This window comes from Protopterus annectens, chromosome 15.part0 (genome assembly GCF_019279795.1).
Source record: "Protopterus annectens isolate FY-2018-M chromosome 15.part0, PAN1.0, whole genome shotgun sequence".
Taxonomy (NCBI): Eukaryota; Metazoa; Chordata; order Ceratodontiformes; family Protopteridae; genus Protopterus; species Protopterus annectens.
The window spans coordinates 491,263,879-491,281,856 of NC_056749.1; the positions used below are offsets into that span (position 1 = coordinate 491,263,879).

At 44.5% G+C, this 17,978-nt stretch overlaps 1 protein-coding gene across 2 annotated transcripts in view; it reads left to right on the forward strand.

Moving 5' to 3' along the window:
* STAG2 (stromal antigen 2) overlaps nt 1-17,978 on the forward strand; it is a 3,222,550-nt gene that overhangs the window by 434,843 nt on the left and 2,769,729 nt on the right. For both annotated transcript variants that reach the window (XM_044057319.1, XM_044057321.1), the window contains exon 5: nt 10,345-10,421. In XM_044057319.1, the coding sequence (XP_043913254.1) occupies nt 10,345-10,421 (77 nt within the window). The remainder of the gene's footprint in view (nt 1-10,344; nt 10,422-17,978) is intronic.

Below are 17,978 nucleotides of genomic sequence, written 5' to 3' on the forward strand. Positions count from 1 at the left end.
TCCTGGGAAGGAATTTATTTTTTGAAAATTTTTTTTTTGTTTTTGCTGATTTTGTTTTTAAAAGTTGTTTTTGGTAAAAGGGAAAAACTAAATTAAGGGATGCCATAAAGTGATAGGCTGCTTGGGTTATGGGCTGGTTCGGATGGTGGTATCCCTTGAGTGGCTGCTTGGGTTATTGGTGGGGTCATGTTCACTTGCTTCATCTCTCTCTGACTTTTGCCCCCCCCCCCCCCTTACACACATGCTCCCAGTCACCAGGCTAGCCCCCACTGACTTGTACCATTTCAAGATGCTTAGCTGATCCATTGTTTTTTCTTTTTCACTATTGTGCTTTGATTTTTATATAGCAATATTGTAATGGTTGATTATTTGTTGCATATAGTTTTTGCTGAAAGAACTGAAGGTTTTACAGGGGAAGTATTAACTGGAGTTTTCACTGACTCTCCCTGGCTCTGTTGGAGAGTGTTCATGACCACATGAAGAAAAACTTGTTGATAGGTAGTTATTAGGCTATCGGCCCTGGGGCCTATGTAAGAGGAAGCCCAGGAAGCTTTGGTCTTCAAGCCAGCTTCATTCTTCCCTCAGCTGCTGAAAGGTGACTCTGCTGTAACTATCATTTGAAGATCATATTTATCAGTGCTGCAGTAATGTTAGCTATATAGATTATATCCTACCATGGATATTGCAGCTGGCCAGCTTCCAAAGCTTCAGTTCACCTACCACATGCCCAGTCCGTCAGGCAGCTCAAGCTGAGCTGACTAAGACAAGTTTGGGTACCAAGCCCTCCATAGCTTTACTGCTTATGAAGAGTGTGTTCCTCTAAGGCTTTCAAGAATTGTTTGTTGGCTTGGAGTTCTGTTTTGACTGTCACAAGATTGTACCATTCTTTTAAATGGGAGAACTCTTTTTCTGGTCAGTGTAAAAGTTGTTTAAAGTAACTTTTTTTTTTTCCTTTGGAAAGTTTTTATTTTTTTGAGGTGCTGGCAAAGAGTTTTAAAATGTTTAACTGCATTTTTCTGTGAAAAAAGTGACTTTTAAAGACTTGTAGTTTTTACTGACATTTGCTGCTGGTCTTTCCTGGGAAGGGGGTACCATTTTCAGCTTAACCATAGAGCCAAACTATCGACATTCATTTTTCACTGTTGTAGTCCTGACTTGTGAGATTTCCTGCTGTAAAAGCCCTTGGCCTGCCTGGCTACCAGAGAAAAAAAGCTCAATCCTCCAAGAGTTGGCAGCCACCTTAACTAATTCCTTACGCCTAGGTATATAGGGAGCTAGCAGCTGTCATGATTTTAGTTTTTCCTGCTGTTAGAGCCTTAAGCAGTGTTTTAGTGAATTGGTTTGTCAGTACCAGAGAGAAGCTGTCTGAAAGCTAAGTACCCCATTGGGTAACCCTTTTTACTTTTTTGACACTTCTTCAGAGACGGTCACTAAATGTTTCCTTTGTAGTAAGCAAATTCCACACCACAATGTTTCTTTGTGTCACCTGTTTAGGCCAAGATCATGATGTACCTAACTGCTGTTTCTGTGCTTGTTTCAGCTCTTTGACTATTGGGCATAGGGCCAAGATCTTAGCTGGCCACCTTAGTGTTGCATCAGGTTCAGTGTCCAATGGCATCTGCCAGTTGTTAAGAGGTTGAGCTCCCTAAACACTCAAGGGATTAAGAAAAACGAGCCCGGCTTAGGGCCTCTACCAAGTCTCTCATCAGCTAGTCCTCCAAGGCTAGTCATTGCTGAAGATGGCAAGGTGCTTTTCACAGCCCCATTTCAGCGACTGAGGTGGTGGTGCAGGCTTTTATTGAGACCTGTCAGGGCTCTGATATGCTGTTGGGTCCTTCAAATTCCGCACAAGCCTTAGGACTTGGTTTGTCTGGGGTTGCCGTGCAGGCCTATGCTTCTAATGGACACCGCTTCAACTGGGGATGCTCCAGTTTGGTTTCAGCCAAATCCAGCTGCACATTCTTCTGAAGAGACTGGTGTCAGAATTGCAGACGTACCTCAGCCCAGATCAAGAGCTTACCCCCTAAGGGATCTTTCTCTAGGCTTATGCCTAGGCCTACTGGCTCCCACACCACAGGGTTATCAGGATTTAGTTATGCTAGGCAAAGATTTAATTTCCCTGGTCAGATCCAGACAGCCCCCCTATTGATTTTTCCCCAGGGAAAAGGGACCTTACTCAAGAAGTCCTTTACTGATACTTATGAATCAGCTAGACCAGGAGGAGCCCTGTTTTTGATGAACCCTCCTTGATCTGCTTTGAGGAGTCGTATTCATAGGAAAACCTGGCTTCTGCCCCCCTTCCCCCCCAGGGCATTTCCTTTGGGGAAACTCTTCATACCACGAGGGAGCATTTTTAATGGGAAGCCCAGGATTACCTGCAGTCCAAAAAGAGAGTTAGGAAATTCTGTCACCTGCCAGAGCCCAAGCCTCTTGGCATCCCTCCAGTTTTAGAGGTTGTAGAGGATGTTTTCTTGGATTCTTGTTTGACTCCAGATTCCCTTCCTCCAGCCCCTCAAACACCCGACAGGTTCCACAGGGTAGTAGACTCGCATAAACATCTTTTTAGGAATCCTCCTGCTGACCCTGAGGTTGTGATGCCATGGCCGAATGGAGCTAGAGCTAATTCCTCAAAAAAAAAAAAAAAACACTGACCACCTTGCTAGGCTTTGACAAAAAAGTTTACATCTTGGCTATGAGGGCTTTTGACTGTCAATTCCACATGATAAAATACCAGCAGACCATTTTGGATCAGTTGAATCAAAAGCTTATAACCATTGAGGACAAGAGTTTGTCCAAAGAATTAATGGTTCTGTCACTCTAGCTCTCAAGCTGCTTTAGGCATTCCTTACATTGCGGATATGATGTTAAGGAAGCTTTCTGATGGGCTGTAGCCACTTTTTCTGTTATTAGAAGACAAGCATGTCTAAGGGAACAATCCCTCCCTGAGCATGTCAAGTCAAATCTTTTGGATACCTCCCTGGACAAAGATTTCCTCTTTCACCCAAAAGCTGAGGCTGTACTCAGAGATGGAAGAGTACGCTAAATCAAGCAAACTGCTAGATTTCTGATTAATTTTCCTAAATTAAGTAGGAACTATCCCTATTAACAGTGTTCCTCAGCGTCACAATCAAAACCAGGCAGAGAAAGACACGTAGGGAAAGGGCACGCAGTCAACAACTAAGACCCAGGCAGTGGAATTCAGATACTTCCAGCCAAGGGAGTTCTAGGCCACAGGACCCTGGCAGAGAGCAAAAATTAGTTGTGTATAATCTTACCATAACCATAGATGTCTTTCTCTTCCATGTTGCATTATTCTCACATGTGGGATCTTTCGCCAGAGGCGACGGAAATGTCCAGCTCATCTACCAAAGCTTAAGCTTGGTTGTTGTCTGGTGCGTGGGATGTAACATGCAGGGCCATAAACCATGGGCCATAAGTGTGACGTCTGCATGCACAGACCTCAGAACTGACTGCCCATTCGGACAATATTCTAAGGATAAAGGAAGGATGCCATCCAGACAGGGAAAAGGCCCTTTAGGGGGGGATAGGAGGGAGGAAAGGAATACTGCAACATGGAAGAGAAGGGCATCTATGGTTATGTTAAGATAACTAATCAATGTCCTTCTGTTCTCCTGTTGCAGTATTGTCACACATGGGAGAGTACCACAGCTCTTGTGAAGTAATGGGTGGAGGAAGAGGCATCAGTCTCCAGGAATCCATCTCTATAGCCTGCAAATCTTGCCCTGGCTATAGAGATGTTATCCAATTTATAGTGCTTGGTGAAGTTGTGCACAGAGTACCCTGTGGCTGTATCTATGCTTTTGAGAAATGCCTCTGAAAATGCCACTGCTGTAGTGGAATAGGACTATAATAGAACAAGGTTTCAAACCTTCGAATGTTATAATGTCGAACCGTATGCAGCGAAAGCTTAAAATATTGAAGCAACAGAAAACCAAATTTTTTCCTAGGGAAAGAATTCAGTTGTCTGTTTCTGATGTTCATTGTTTCACTGTTGCAGTCATTACACTTGGGTTATCCTGCTGGCAGGCTACCCACAGTCGGCCTGAATTCCAAAGTCCTGGTCCAGCGTCTGTTGCTGTCACCTCTTACCTGATGTTAGTGCGGCAGGGGTATACAAGATGCAGCCGTTGCCATTTCCTTCAGTCTTTCTTGCCGCGAGGTGCCCAATGCAAAAGCAGTTCACAAATGCCGGTCGGCCGACTCCTGAGATTTTCGAAATTGAATTTCAGATCCGAAGTCTTCAATAAAGCTAAGTACCCTGTTGGGGAAACCTTTTTTCTTGCTCCCGACCGATGTCAGTAAAAGTTAAGAATTGTATTTCTTGTGGGAAGCAAATACCTCATAAGGATTTTCATTCTTACTGTATTCCTTGCCTAGGCCCTGACCATGACGTTGCTAAGTTGTCGGTTTTGTGCTAGATTCAACCAACGCACTATTAAGCGTCGGTTCGATTTTTGCTTTACATTTCTTTGGCCGAAGGTTTAACTATATAATGCCGTCAGAACTGACGACCGGAGTTCATAAAAAGCACAAGGGCAAAGAAAAGGGCAGGCATCCGAGGTCCAAAACCGATGAAGCCTCTTCTAGGCCAGTCGCCGGTTCTCAGTGAGGCGCTTTCGCAGCCCCTGACACCCACTACCTCAGAGCCACAGGCCACCTCAGACTCCCACGTGGAGACAACTAGGCCTCTGGAAACTCAAGGTATTGGGCCTACGGAAACTATTCCCTCAGATGGGTCCGGAGCCACTGAGCAGGTATCTGCTTCTGAGGGTGTTTTCAGACCTACACAGCTTACTATCAAGACCACTTCAGCAGCCAAGGCAAAGTCTAAAACACCTTTAAAGACAAACAAGTACAGCACTCTCCTGGACAGTCATCCATGCCAAAGAAACAGATGCTTAAAATGGCCGAAGACCTCATTACTTTGATCAGGGGTTCCCATCCCACTACTGATAAAAGGCTTTGGCAAGACACTGACTGACTCCTTTGACCAGGTTTCTGTTTCTTCGGATTCCTCTTCAGAACAGGGATATGCTCTTCCTCCATATGAGGACTCTGACGCTGAAGAGTCTATCCCTTCAGCCTCCCCTCCTGAGGACTACTCATTTGGTGAAACCCTGCACACCATGAGGAGCTTTTGCATTGGGAGAGCCAGAATTATTCAGAATCCAAGAAAAGGCTCAGAGACTTTCTTTTATTGCCTCAGCACAGGCCTCTTGCTATCCCCCCTGTACTAGATATTGTTGATGATGTATTCTCTGAATCCAGTTTGTCTCCTGATTCTTTACCCCCTTCACCAGTTAAGCCAGATAGGTACTACAGGGCTCCAGATTCTCATAAATTTCTTTATAAAAACCCTGCTGCTGATCCAGAAACAATTTCTCAGGGTCCCAAAGGGGTCAAGGCTTCCACTGCAAAAAACCCTGTTCCCTCTGATAGGGATTCTAGAGCACTGGACAGATGGGGGAAAAGGTTTACACCTCTGCTACTTTAGCTGTAATGGCTTTAAACTGCCAGTTTCATATGCTTAAATATCAACAATACCTAATGTCTTTGTTAAAACAGAAAATGCTTACAAGCCCTGAATGTCCTGAAAACAAGGAAATGCAGGATTTATTGCATGCAGCTGAACAAGAGGGAAAGCATAGTTTGCAGTGTGGTTTTGATTCATAAGAGGCTTCTTGCAGAGCCGCAGTAACAGGTTCTGTCATTTGAAGGCATGCTTGGTTAAAAGAACAGAGTTTACCTGATCATGTTAAAGCAAAATTATTGGATGCTCCATTACAGCATGATACTTTGTTTGGTGTTAAGGCAGAAGAGGTGTTAAAGAAAATGGAGGATAAAGCAAAATCAGTGCAGACCAGTAAAGGATTTCTTACAGGTTCAGCCACCCAGATTTAGCAGGAACTGGCCTTCTAAAAATTGGTCCTTTCCAGTGTCAGGCCACAAAGAGGCAGATACAGACGCCCAAGAGGCAGATCTCAGCCCCAAGGCTCATACAGACCTAAACAATGGGGTGCTTCAGCCCCCAAAGGCGGAGAAGACAACTCACAACCTTATAGGCAACGGTCCCAATGACTTTCCTCTACCAATACCAAGCACTTACCTTTTGGCAGCACCATTAGGGGGAAAACTAGCCCTTTTCTCACAAAATTGGCACATGATCACCCAGGACAAATGGGTACTGAATATTATTTCTCAGGGTTACAGGTTCCACTATCAAACCCTACCAAGGCCAAAAGGTATGCCAGACCTGCCACACAATCAATGGGCAGAGGCTCAAAAACAAATTTCTGGTCTCATGGACATCAGGGCTATTCAGAAAATACCACAGCAAGAGCAGGGGCACGGATTTTACTCAAGACACTTCTTGGTACCCAGAAAGGTCAAAGCTTGGAGACCAGTACTGGACCTGTCTACTCTAAATACTTTCCTGGACGTTCCAAAATTCAAAATGTTGACACTGCAGCAACTTCTACCCATGCTGGGCAAGAAGGCTTGGCTAGTTACTTTGGACCTCAGAGGCATACTTGCATGTCCCAATCAGACAATCTTGCAGAAGATACCTCAGATTCATAGCTGGCTCAATACATTACCAATGCTCTGCACTGCCCTTTGGCTTATCTACTGCGCCCAGGGTCTTCACAAAATGCCTGGCACCAGTAATTGCATTTTGCAGACAAAAAGGAATTCAAATATATCCCTACTGGACGACTGCCTTATTCAAGCAGAGAGCAAGGACATTCTAATAAAGCATCTGGCGTTTGTAAAAAGATTACTAATTTGCCTAGGGTACACAGTAAACGAAAATAAATCAAAACTAATGCCCTCTTAAGAGATAATATTCCTGGGGGCAAGCTTAAATACAACTGCCCAGATGGCTTATCTCACGCCAGACAAAGGCAACTGACTCATTACTTTCAAATAAGAAAGACCCAGCTACCTGCAAGAAAAATTCTGCAGGCTTTGGGCTTCATGGCATCCTACTAATTCCATATGCAAGACTGCATATGAGGAAGCTACAGTGGTATCTAAAAAGTGTTTGGACTCAACATTGCCACAGCCTGGAAACAATAATAACTCTCATTCCCTGCCTGCAACAAGAGTTTTGATGGTGGGCACTGGCCTGTCACCACAACAAGGTACAGCCTTTCACTTCACCCACAGCCAGGCAGACATTAACAACAGATGCATCGGATTATGCCTGGGAGCCCACATGGCGGGAAAATGTATCCAGGGCACGTGGCCCGCAGACCAAATGCATCTTCATATCAATCAAAAATAGATGCTAGCTGTACAGAATGCCCTGACAGCCTTAAAGGATCTACTACATCCAGGACAACTATTGCTAAAGACTGACAATACTACAGCCATGTGGTACATAAGCAAGGGGGCACACATTCCTACCCCCTCTACAGGCAAGCCATGACTTTGTGGAACACAGCACTGACCTATCAAGTACATCTGCAGGCACAATTCCTGCCAGGAAAGAAAAATACTCTGGCAGACGAGCTAAGCAGAAACCTCATGGACCCTCACGAGTGGAAACTAGCCTTCAGCATGATAACAAGGAAATGGGGATGCCCAGACATAGATCTATTTGCCTCCCCTCACAACTGCCAACTACAGAGATTCTGCACAAGGACTTATCACTCACAAGCATGGAAGGTGGATGCTCTATCATTCAGCTGGAAAACCCTAACAGTTTATGCCTTTCCACCACTGCCTCTCCTCCCCAAGGTACTCCTAAAAGACATGAGAAGCCAAAAATTATTCTGATTGCCCCAGACTGGCCACGCCAGCACTGGTACCCAATCCTAAAGAGCTTGTCTCAAGGCCCAGCCTGGACTTTATCTCAAATTCCTCATCTTCTGACCCAACAAAACACTCAGCTCCTGCACAGCCAACTCAGAACCTTAAATCTGGCTGCATGGCGAATAATATAACCACTGAGAACACACCTCTCTCTAAAGCAGTTATGGATGTCATTTTGGAAGCCAGGAGGCCCAGCACCAGGAAATCTTATGCAGAAAAATGGAAGAGATTCTGTGCTTGGAACCAGGCACAAGGACTTGAACCGCTTGTTCCAAATATTCCTCATATTTTACAATACCTAACTGAGATGCTGGACAAAGGCCTGTCCTCATCAATTAAGATCCATGCCTCAGCCATTTCAGCTCATTACAATACGGAACCACCTATTTTCTCACATCCACTACTAAGACAGTACCTCAGAGGGGCAAAAAACATAAGACCCCCAAGGAGAGCTTTGTCTTGGAAAAGCTCACACTGCCTCCTTTTGAGCCAGCCAATACAGCTGAGATAAAATTCTTATCATGGAAAACTGCTCTGTTAGCAGTAACTTCAGCAAGAAGAGTTTCAGAGTTACAGGCATTCATGGCAGTGGAACTTTTTATCATTTTTCATCTGGACAGGTTTCTCTAAGGACAAACCCAACATTTATGCCAAAGGTATGTCCAGTGTGGCCCTTAACCAAACCATTCATTTGCCAACTTTTTATCCATATCACCAGAATAAAGGGGAGAGACTTCTGCACTCTTTGGACATACACAGGCAGCTACGATTGTACTTGGACAGAACAAAAGCTTTCAGAAGAACTGAGCAACTTTTTGTGGCATATGCTGCAGGATCACAAGGAAAGGCCATTTCAAAGCAGACCATTTCAAAATGGATAGGAAACTGCATTCGTTTCTGCTATGCACAGCATGGCAAATCAGTGCCTAAAAACATTAGGCCACATTCTACCCGGGCAGCAGCCACATCAGCAGCTTTTCTCAGAGGAGTACCAACCAAGGAAATTTTGGAGGCTGCAACATGGAGTTCAGTGCACACTTTTACCAAGCACTATCACTTACCTCTTTACTCTATATCCAGAGCAGGCTTTGCCACTGCAGTTCTGCAGGGCCTCATAGCCACTCCTAATCCTGTTTTTACCCAGCTGCCCAACCTCAGCTTTGGGATCCAACCCAAGTGTCATGACTGCAACAGTGAAACACGATGAACATTGTACAGTTGTGTACCTACCATAAATGTAGATGTTAGAGTGTATTCACTGTTGCAGTCCAGGTTACCCACCCACCATCCCCCTTTCTTTTGCTGAGACTTATTTATACTCCTCTATCCTATACAACATATGTGGTGTATTTTCTTGTAGATGAAGGTATTGGTTATTTTAGTGTGTTTTTTATAAGCAATATGTATTGCCTACCTTCTTGGGGGCACCTGACATCTGGGACAAGAAAAACTGTATTGCCTACCTTCTTGGGGGCACCTAACATCTGGGGCAAGAAAAACTGAAGAAAATGGCGTTGGCTGCATCTTGTATACCCCTAGCGCACTGACATCAGGGAAGAGGCGACAGCAACAGACGCCGGACCGGGACTTTGGAATTCAGGCCATCTGCTGGCTGCCTGCCAGCAGGATAACTCAAGTGTAATGACTGCAACAGCGAATACACTCTAACAGCTACATTTATGGTAGGTACACAACTGTACTTTACTGGTTGTCTGTTTTGTGCTAGATTTTACCATTGCACTATTAAGCGTCTGTATGAGTTTGCTTTAAACTTTTTTGGATGCCGGTTTAATTATCATGAAATGTCGTTGGATAGCCATCCAACTACCGGAGTTTACAATGTATTTTAGTTGATGCTGTTATTCTTAGCCACTATCTCCATCCTGTTCACTGTTTATAAAAGAAAGAGTAATTGATCTGCCATTACTTCAGTACCGATGAAGTTCAAGCAGATAGTCTGGGAGTGAATTAGAGACACTTTTGCAATGCATGCATCACCAACTTTAGTGAAAGCACTGGACTTGAACACCTTGCTGTTTGGACGGGACAGGGTATTTTATTGATTACTGATCTGACAGTGACCTTGATGTATACAACAGATTGACTTTATGCATGAATGTATAAAATAGTTAGGCTGGTTGCACTATGTGGAACATTTTTCTTGCTTAGAAAAGGGCCATAATGAATGGAAAAATTAGAGGAAACCTGATTTTATTGCTTGCATTGTTTCTTGAATATTTGCTTTATATGGTTAGTACTTCTCTGCTTTATTTTCTGCTGCTTGGTGATTTATTTCTGTGTCATTTAAGATGTCTACATATTGTACCACTGTGAGCATGTACCTCATGAAAGGAATATTGGTTCAAGAGAGTCTTCATATGTTCCCATTGTTTGATATTTTAAACTTCGGAGCTTGTTTTTGCAAACAATTGTGAATGGATGGGGAGTTTACCTTTTACTGTTACTAATGTAAATAAAAATGGTTAATTTTTTTTTTTTGCTTTCTAGGTATTGTTACTAGTGAAATGTTTCGCCATATGCAAAATTCTGAAATTATTCGAAAGATGACAGAGGAGTTTGATGAGGTATGGTCTTCCTGTGGTGCTTAGGTGGATACTGTATATAGAACATATATGCTTCACTTGTCTGTCAGTAACTAAACCCTGAGTTTAGATATAAAAATAGTGATTTGAAGGAGGTAGTTTTTCTTCACATTTGATAAAACTTGGGAGAAAAGCCCGTCTCAAACTTCAGTTTTGTTTTAATTTTCAAGTATATTGCTACTTATTATGCATTTGTATTTCTAGAATTCATTGAGTTTATAAATTCTTGTGGAAACTGGTAGGAACTCTTCTGTTCAGCTCAAAACTTGGTCCTTCTCAGACCATCATTATATACTGAATATGAAGGAAATAGTGTATTTGATGATGATCTTCATGTTTCACTGTTGCAGTCATTACATTTGGGTTATTTGCTTGCAGGTAGCCCTCAGTCGGCCTGATAAACAAAGTCTTGGGTCCTGCATCAGTTGCTGTCCCTTCTTCCATGACGTCAGGTCGTCAGGGGTATAAAGCATGCAGCCGACGCCATTGCATCAGTCTTTCTTGCCATGCGGTGCCTGAAGCAGTTCGCAAGTGCCGGTCGGCCGACTCCTGAAATTTTCTTTTTCGAGTTTCAGAACTGAAGTCTTCAACTAAAGCCAAGTACCCCATTGGGGAAACTCTTTCTTGCTCCTTACTGATGTCAGTAGAAGTTAATAATTGCATTACTTGTGGAGAGCAAATACTTCAAAGATTTTCATTCGTACTGTATTCCTTGCCTAGGCCTTGACCACGATGTTCCTTGCTGCCGGTTTTGTGCTTTTAGTCAGTGCACTATCCATTGTCTGTATATTTTCACTTCTAAATATTTCGGTTCTCTGTTTAATTACCCAGAAAGTACGTCAGTTAGCCTTCCGACTACTGGGATTCTGAAAAAAAACGCAAAGATAGAGAGAGACTGGCCGCCGGGGTCCATAACTGCAGACGACACTTCTCCTAAGCCAGTCGCCAGTTCGCTGGTACTCTGAGACGCTTTTGCAGCCCCTGATACCCGCTACTTCTGATTCGCAGGCCTCTACTGAGACCCATTCGGAGTCCGGTATGCCGCAAGATGCTTCAACTATGGAACCCGCAATGTCTTTACCTTGGATGGTTCCAGAGCCGCTGTGCAGGCACCGGCTTCTGATGGTATATTCAAGTCTACGGACTTGCATATTAAACAGACGCCTCCTTTTTTACTTGGGCCTAAATCTCGATCCATGCATAAAAAAACTACGCCCAGGCCTCATGCTCAGGCCTCTGTACCTAAAAAAACAAATAAGAATGGCTGAAGATCTAATAACTCTAATCATGGGTAGCCAACCCCCACCTTCTTAGAGGCCTAGGACTGTAGTTGATTATGAATCTTCTGATCAGGATTCTGTTACTGATTCTTCTGATCTGAATTTGCCCTTATCTACTTAGGAAAGTTTTGATACAGAGGACTCCTTTCCCTCTGCTTCCCTTCCTGAGGATTTTTCTTTTGGGGAAACCTTACATATACTCTAAGGGAGTATTTCCACTGGGAAAGCCAGGCTTTTCCTGATTCAGTAGAGAGGCTTAGGGATTTCCTTCTCCTACCTCAACGTAGGCCTTTAGCTATTCCTTCTGTACTAGACATTGTTGATGCTTTTTTGGAATCTAGTTTGGCCCCTGATTCCCTGCCTCCTGCTCTCAGAAAACCTGACGCATACTACAGGGTCCCAGAGTCCCATAAGTTCCTTTTTAAAAATCCTATTGCAGATCCAGAGACTATTTCACAGGGGCCCAAGGGCATTAAGGCTTCTACTGCTAAAAATCCTACCCCTTCTGATAGACTCCAGGGCGCTGGATAGATGGGGTAAGAAGGTTTACTCTTCCGCAACCTTGGCCATTAGGGCTTTAAACTGCCAGTTTTGTGTTAAAGTATCAGCAACATGTTATTGGACTGCTTAAACAGAAAATTATGATTCCTGCTGAACAAGTTGGAAAACATACTTTGCAATGTGGTTTTGATTCATTAGAAGCCTCTTGCAGGGCTGGTTTTACTAGGTCTGTCCTCAGAAGGCATGCTTGGCTTAAGGAGCAATCTTTGCCTGATCATGTTAAAGCTAAATTGTTGGATGCTCCTTTAAATCAGGACTGCCTGTTTGGCAACAAGGCTGAGGAAGTTCTTAAAAGGATGGAAGATGAAGCTAAATCTATGCAAACCGTTATAGATTTTTTTTACAAGTTCAGCCTGCTAGATTTAGTAGGCACTGTCCATCAAAGAATTGGTCCTTTCTAGCCCCTTCCAGGTCTTCTCAAGCCAAACCCAGACACAGCAAAAACCCCAGGTTTCTGTCCCAGGGGACACACAGAAGTAAGCAGTGGGGGGCCTCCACTTACAAATCTGGGAATAAGACTCCCCCTTATGGTAAACTGTCTCAATGACTTCCTTTTAAAATTTCCAAGTACTTATCAACTGCCCCTTTGGGGGGAAAGATTGCTCTTCATGCGAAGAATTGGGAACTCATTACCCAGGACAAATGGGTTTTAAATAGTGTCCCAGGGATACAGATTTCATTTCCACACGTTGCCAATGCCAAGCGGGTGGCCGGACCTAACTCCAAATCAGTAGGCAGAGACCCAAGAACAAGTACTTTCTCTCTCAAACATGGGGGCTATTCAACTGGTACCTGAAGAGGAATAGGAACAAGGTTTCTACTCCAGACTTTTCCTGGTACCCAGAAAAGGCAATTCATGGCGTCCTATCCTGGACCTGTCTAAACACATTTTTGGAGATTCCAAAATTCAAGATGATGACTCTTCAGTTACTTCCTATGCTAGGCAAAGATGCCTGGTTGGCAACACTAGATTTAAAAGAAGCATACCTGTACATCCCAATCAAGGAATTTTGCAGAAGATGCCTATGCTTAAAAGCAGGCTGCACGCACTATCAATTCTATGCACTGCCCTTTGGCTTATCTACTGCGCCCAAAGTATTCACAAAGTGTCTAGCTCCAGTTATTGCATTTTGCAGGCAAAGAAATATTCAAATATACCCATACCTGGACGATTGTCTAATTCAGGCAGAAAGCCAGGACATACTTTTGAATCATCTGACCTTTGTAGAAAGGGTTCTAACTTGTCTGGGGTACACCATAAATGAAAAGAAATCACACCTGGTACCCTATCAAATTATATTCCTGGGAGCAAGGTTGAATACAACTTCCCAGATGGCTTACCTCACACCAGAGAAACAACTTCATTTGACAGCCTACTTCAAACAAGTGGCCACAAAAACACTGCCATATCTGCAAGACAAATACTGTAAGCCTTGGGGTTCATGGCTTCCTGCATTCTTCTAATTCCATGTGCAAGACTGCATATGAGGAAACTACAGTGGTATCTAAAAAGCCTATGGTGTCAACATTCTCAAGACCTAGAAACAATGATTCCTATCATACCTTGCCTACGCCTAGAGTTCCTTTGGTGGGAAGAGGGCTGCTACCAAAACAAGGGACTACCTTTCACACCATCCCCTGCCACCCATACCCTAACAGACGCATCAGACTATGCATGGGGGGCTCACTTGGCAGGGAAGTGTATTCAGGGCAAATGGAACCCAAGTCAAATGCACCTGCATATCAATCAAAAAGGTTAGCTATATAGAATGCTCTGACAGCCTTCAAAAGGACCACATTCTTTCAGGACAACTAATGGTAAGCACTGACAACACCACGGTTATGTGATACATAAGCAGGGGGGTACACATTCTTACCCCCTCTGCAGACTAGCCATGGCATTGTGGAACACTGCACTTGAGCTACCAAGTGCACCTACAAGCTCAATTCCTGCCAGGAAAATTAAGTACACTGGCAGACGGACTAAGCATGGACCTCATGGACCCACACGAGTGGAAACTGGAACCAAGGATTTTCAGCATGTTGACAAAACAAATGGGGGAGTCCAGATATAGACCTGTTTGCCTCTCACCAGAACCACCAATTGGACACATTTTGCACAAGGACTCCCCACAAACAAGCCTGGAAAGTATATGCTCTGTCCTTCAGCTGGAAAAACCTATCAGTAGTGTATGCCTTCCCTCCTCTGCCTCTGCTTTCCAAAGTACTACTAAAAATCAAACAGGACAAACCAAGGATTATTTTGATTGCTCCAGACTGATCGCTTCAACACTGGTACCCTCTCCTGCGTAGTTTGTCATGGTTATCTCCATGGCACCTGCCACAGACTCCTTCCCAGCTGTCTCAGCAGGAGAACCAGATTCTGCACCCTCAGCTTCTAACACTGAACCTTGCAGCCTGGCTAATTACTTAATCTCTCCTTTACCATCCCTCAGCAAACCTGTGATGGATATCATTTTAGAGGCAAGGGGACCTAGTACTAGAAAATCTTATACTGAAAAATGGAAAATATTCTGTGCCTGGAACCTATCTCATCAGCGCCCAATTTACCTCAGATTTTACAGTACTTAACTGAGATGCTTCACAAGGGCCTGTCTTTTTTCCTCCATTAAAATCCACACCTCAGCCATTTCAGCTTATAACACAGAACCTCCCCTCTTCTCTCATCCACTGCTCAAGCAGTTCCTCAGAGGGGCCAAAAATTTGAGACCACCCAGAGCTCCAATCCCAGCCTGGGACCTTAGCTTTGTCTTGGGCGAAATTCACTCTACCTCCTTTGAAGCCAGGTGTTACTGCACACTCAAAATTACTTTCTTGGCAAACTGCTTTCCTTTTAGTAATCACTTCAGCTAGAAGGGTATCTGAATTACAGGCCCTTATGGCAGTGGAGCTTTTCATCATCTTTCATGCGGACAGGGTTTCCCTCAGAACCAACTCATCCTTCATGCCCAAGGTGATATCCAGTGTGGCTCTTAACCAGTCCATTAATTTTCCAACCTTCTTTCCCAGCCCACAGAATAAAGGGGAATGGATACTGCATTCCTTAGATGTGCACAGACAACTTGGATTGTACTTGGACAGGACTAAACCTCCAAGGAAATCTGAACAACTACTGGTAGCATTTGCTACTGGGGCAGATGGGAGGGCTATTTCAAAGCAAACCATTTCTAAATGGATAAGACATTGCATTCATTTCTGCTATAAGCACCGTAGAAAATCTATCTCCCAGGGGATTAGACCTCACTCCACTAGGGCTGCATCTACCTCTGCAGCCTTTCTCAGAGGTGTCCCTTCCAGGGACATCCCAGAAGCTGCTACCTGGAGTTCTGTACATACTTTCACCAAGTATGATCACTTTCCAATTTTTTCTAAATCCAGAAATGGCTTTGCCACTGCAGTCTTGTAGGGCCTTATAGCTGGCCCTAATACTACCTAAATTCCTCTCCCAACCATAACTTTGGAAGTCTACCCAAATGTAATTACTGCAACAGTGAAACACGAAGAACATAGTACAGTTGTGTACACTTACCATTAATGTAGATGTTCGAGTGTATTCACTGTTGCAGTCCTGGATGTCCTTCAAGGATGCATCTGCAGTCCTTACATATGGGTTGTCCTGCCTCAGGCAGCCCTTCGGTCGGCCGGATTCCAAAGTCTGGGTCAGGCGTCGGCTGATGTCGCCCTTTTCCCCGACGTCAGAGCGCCTGGGGTATAAAAGCATCAGCCGACGCCATCTTCCTCAGTCTTTCTTGCCGCGTGGTGCCCGAAGCAGAAGCAGTTCGCAAGTGCCGGTTGGCCAGCTCCTGTAACTTCAGCTACCGAAGACTTCAAAAGCTAAGTACCCCATTGGGGACTCTTTCTTGCCTCAGCCGATGTCAGAGCAAACGCTTAAAGTTAATAATTGCTTAACTTGTGGGAAACAAATACCTCATAAGGATTTCCATTCTTACTGCCTCCCCTGCCTAGGCCCAGACCACGATGTCTCGGCCTGTACAGCCTGTGCCTCCAACTGATGCGCACTTAGGCGTCGGCGGAGTTTGCAGAGGAATTTTTTGGGGCTAGTTACTGTTACAATACGCCGTCGGAGACTCCGACTTCTCATTTGACCAAAACACGGAAGGACAAGGACCGACACATGCGGACCGTGGTTTCGGCTGAAACCATGCCTAGGCCTACTGCGAGTATCTCGGTCTCGGCTGAAACAGAGTCCTTGGTACTTCGACCGTCGAAACCGCACAACCGACAACTTCGGCCCCGGAGGCCTCTTCTGAGTCAGTTATAGAATTTCCCTCAGAAACCGGTGTCCCAGATACATCAAACACCATTTCCCTAGACAAAACTACGCCATCACGTGGAGCAGCCAGGCCTCCTGCATCCATGTCCATAAAGGCATTCACAGGGGCTAAAGCTGCTAAACAGCCTAAATCTCTGCCTCCCAAGACTTTTCCTCAGGGATCCACTACAGGTTCACAGATTTTAAGTTTAGCTGAGGACCTTATTTCCTTAATTAGGGGCTCTCAGCCACATCCGGACAGGGGCTCTCATCCTCCTCTAGACAAAAGGCCCAGGGTTGAGCCCACTGATCCCCAGTTCTCTGAGGCCTCAGATGGCTGTGCTCTTTCTGATTACCAGGAGGAGGCCTTTACGGCCTACGAGGATTCTGATGCAGAGGAATCTATTCACTCTGCCTCCCCTCCTGAAGAGCTGTCCTTTGGGGAGACCCTTCACTCCATGAGAGAGCATTTCAAATGGCAGAGCCAGGAATTCTCTGATTCCAGGAAGAGATTAAGGACTTTTTTGCATTTACCTCAGCATAGACCTTTGGCTATTCCTCCTGTTTTGAATGTCATTGATGATGTGTACTCTGAGTCTAGCATTACCCCTGACTCCCTTCCGGCTCCTGTCAAACCCAATAGGTACTACAGGGTCCCGGACTCACATAATTTCCTTTACAAGGCCCACTCTGCTGACCCTGAAACTATTTCCCAGGGCCCTAAAGGGGTTGCATCTGCCACTACTAAATATCCACTCCCCTCTGAAAGGGAGTACAGGGCTTTAGAGAGATGGGGTAAAAAAGTGTATACTTCTTCCACTCTTTCTATGAGGGCATTAAATTGTCAATTCCATATGATACAGTACCAAGAGTATTTGTTAGATGAATTGCATAATAAACTTTCACCTGAACCCCTAGATCGCAAGTCACTTCAGGATCTGGTACATACAGGTTAGCAACCATTTCTTGCAGTGTGGTTATGATGCATTGGAAGCTTCATGTAGGTCAGCAATGACAGGTGCAGTCATACGTAGACATGCTTGGCTGAAGGAACAAACTCTGCCAGATCATGTTAAAGCAAAGCTTCTGGATGCGCCACTGGAAAAGCAAAAGTTATTTGGCTCCACTGCTCAGGAGGTCTTAAAGAAATTTGAGGAAAAGGCTAAATCTGTACAAACAGTCAAAGATTTTCTCCAGGTCCAACCACCAAGATTCAGCAGAAATTGGCCCTCTAAGAATTGGTCCTTTCCAGACAGAGAGATTTCAGAGAGGCAAGAACAGGCGTGCCAGAGGTAGAGGGCAAGCTCGAGGCTCCTACAGAGGAAGTCAGTGGCAGCCTCCTAACCAGAGAGGCAGTGCAGGACCTACAACTGCTGCACAAGGACAGACTCAATGACTTTACCT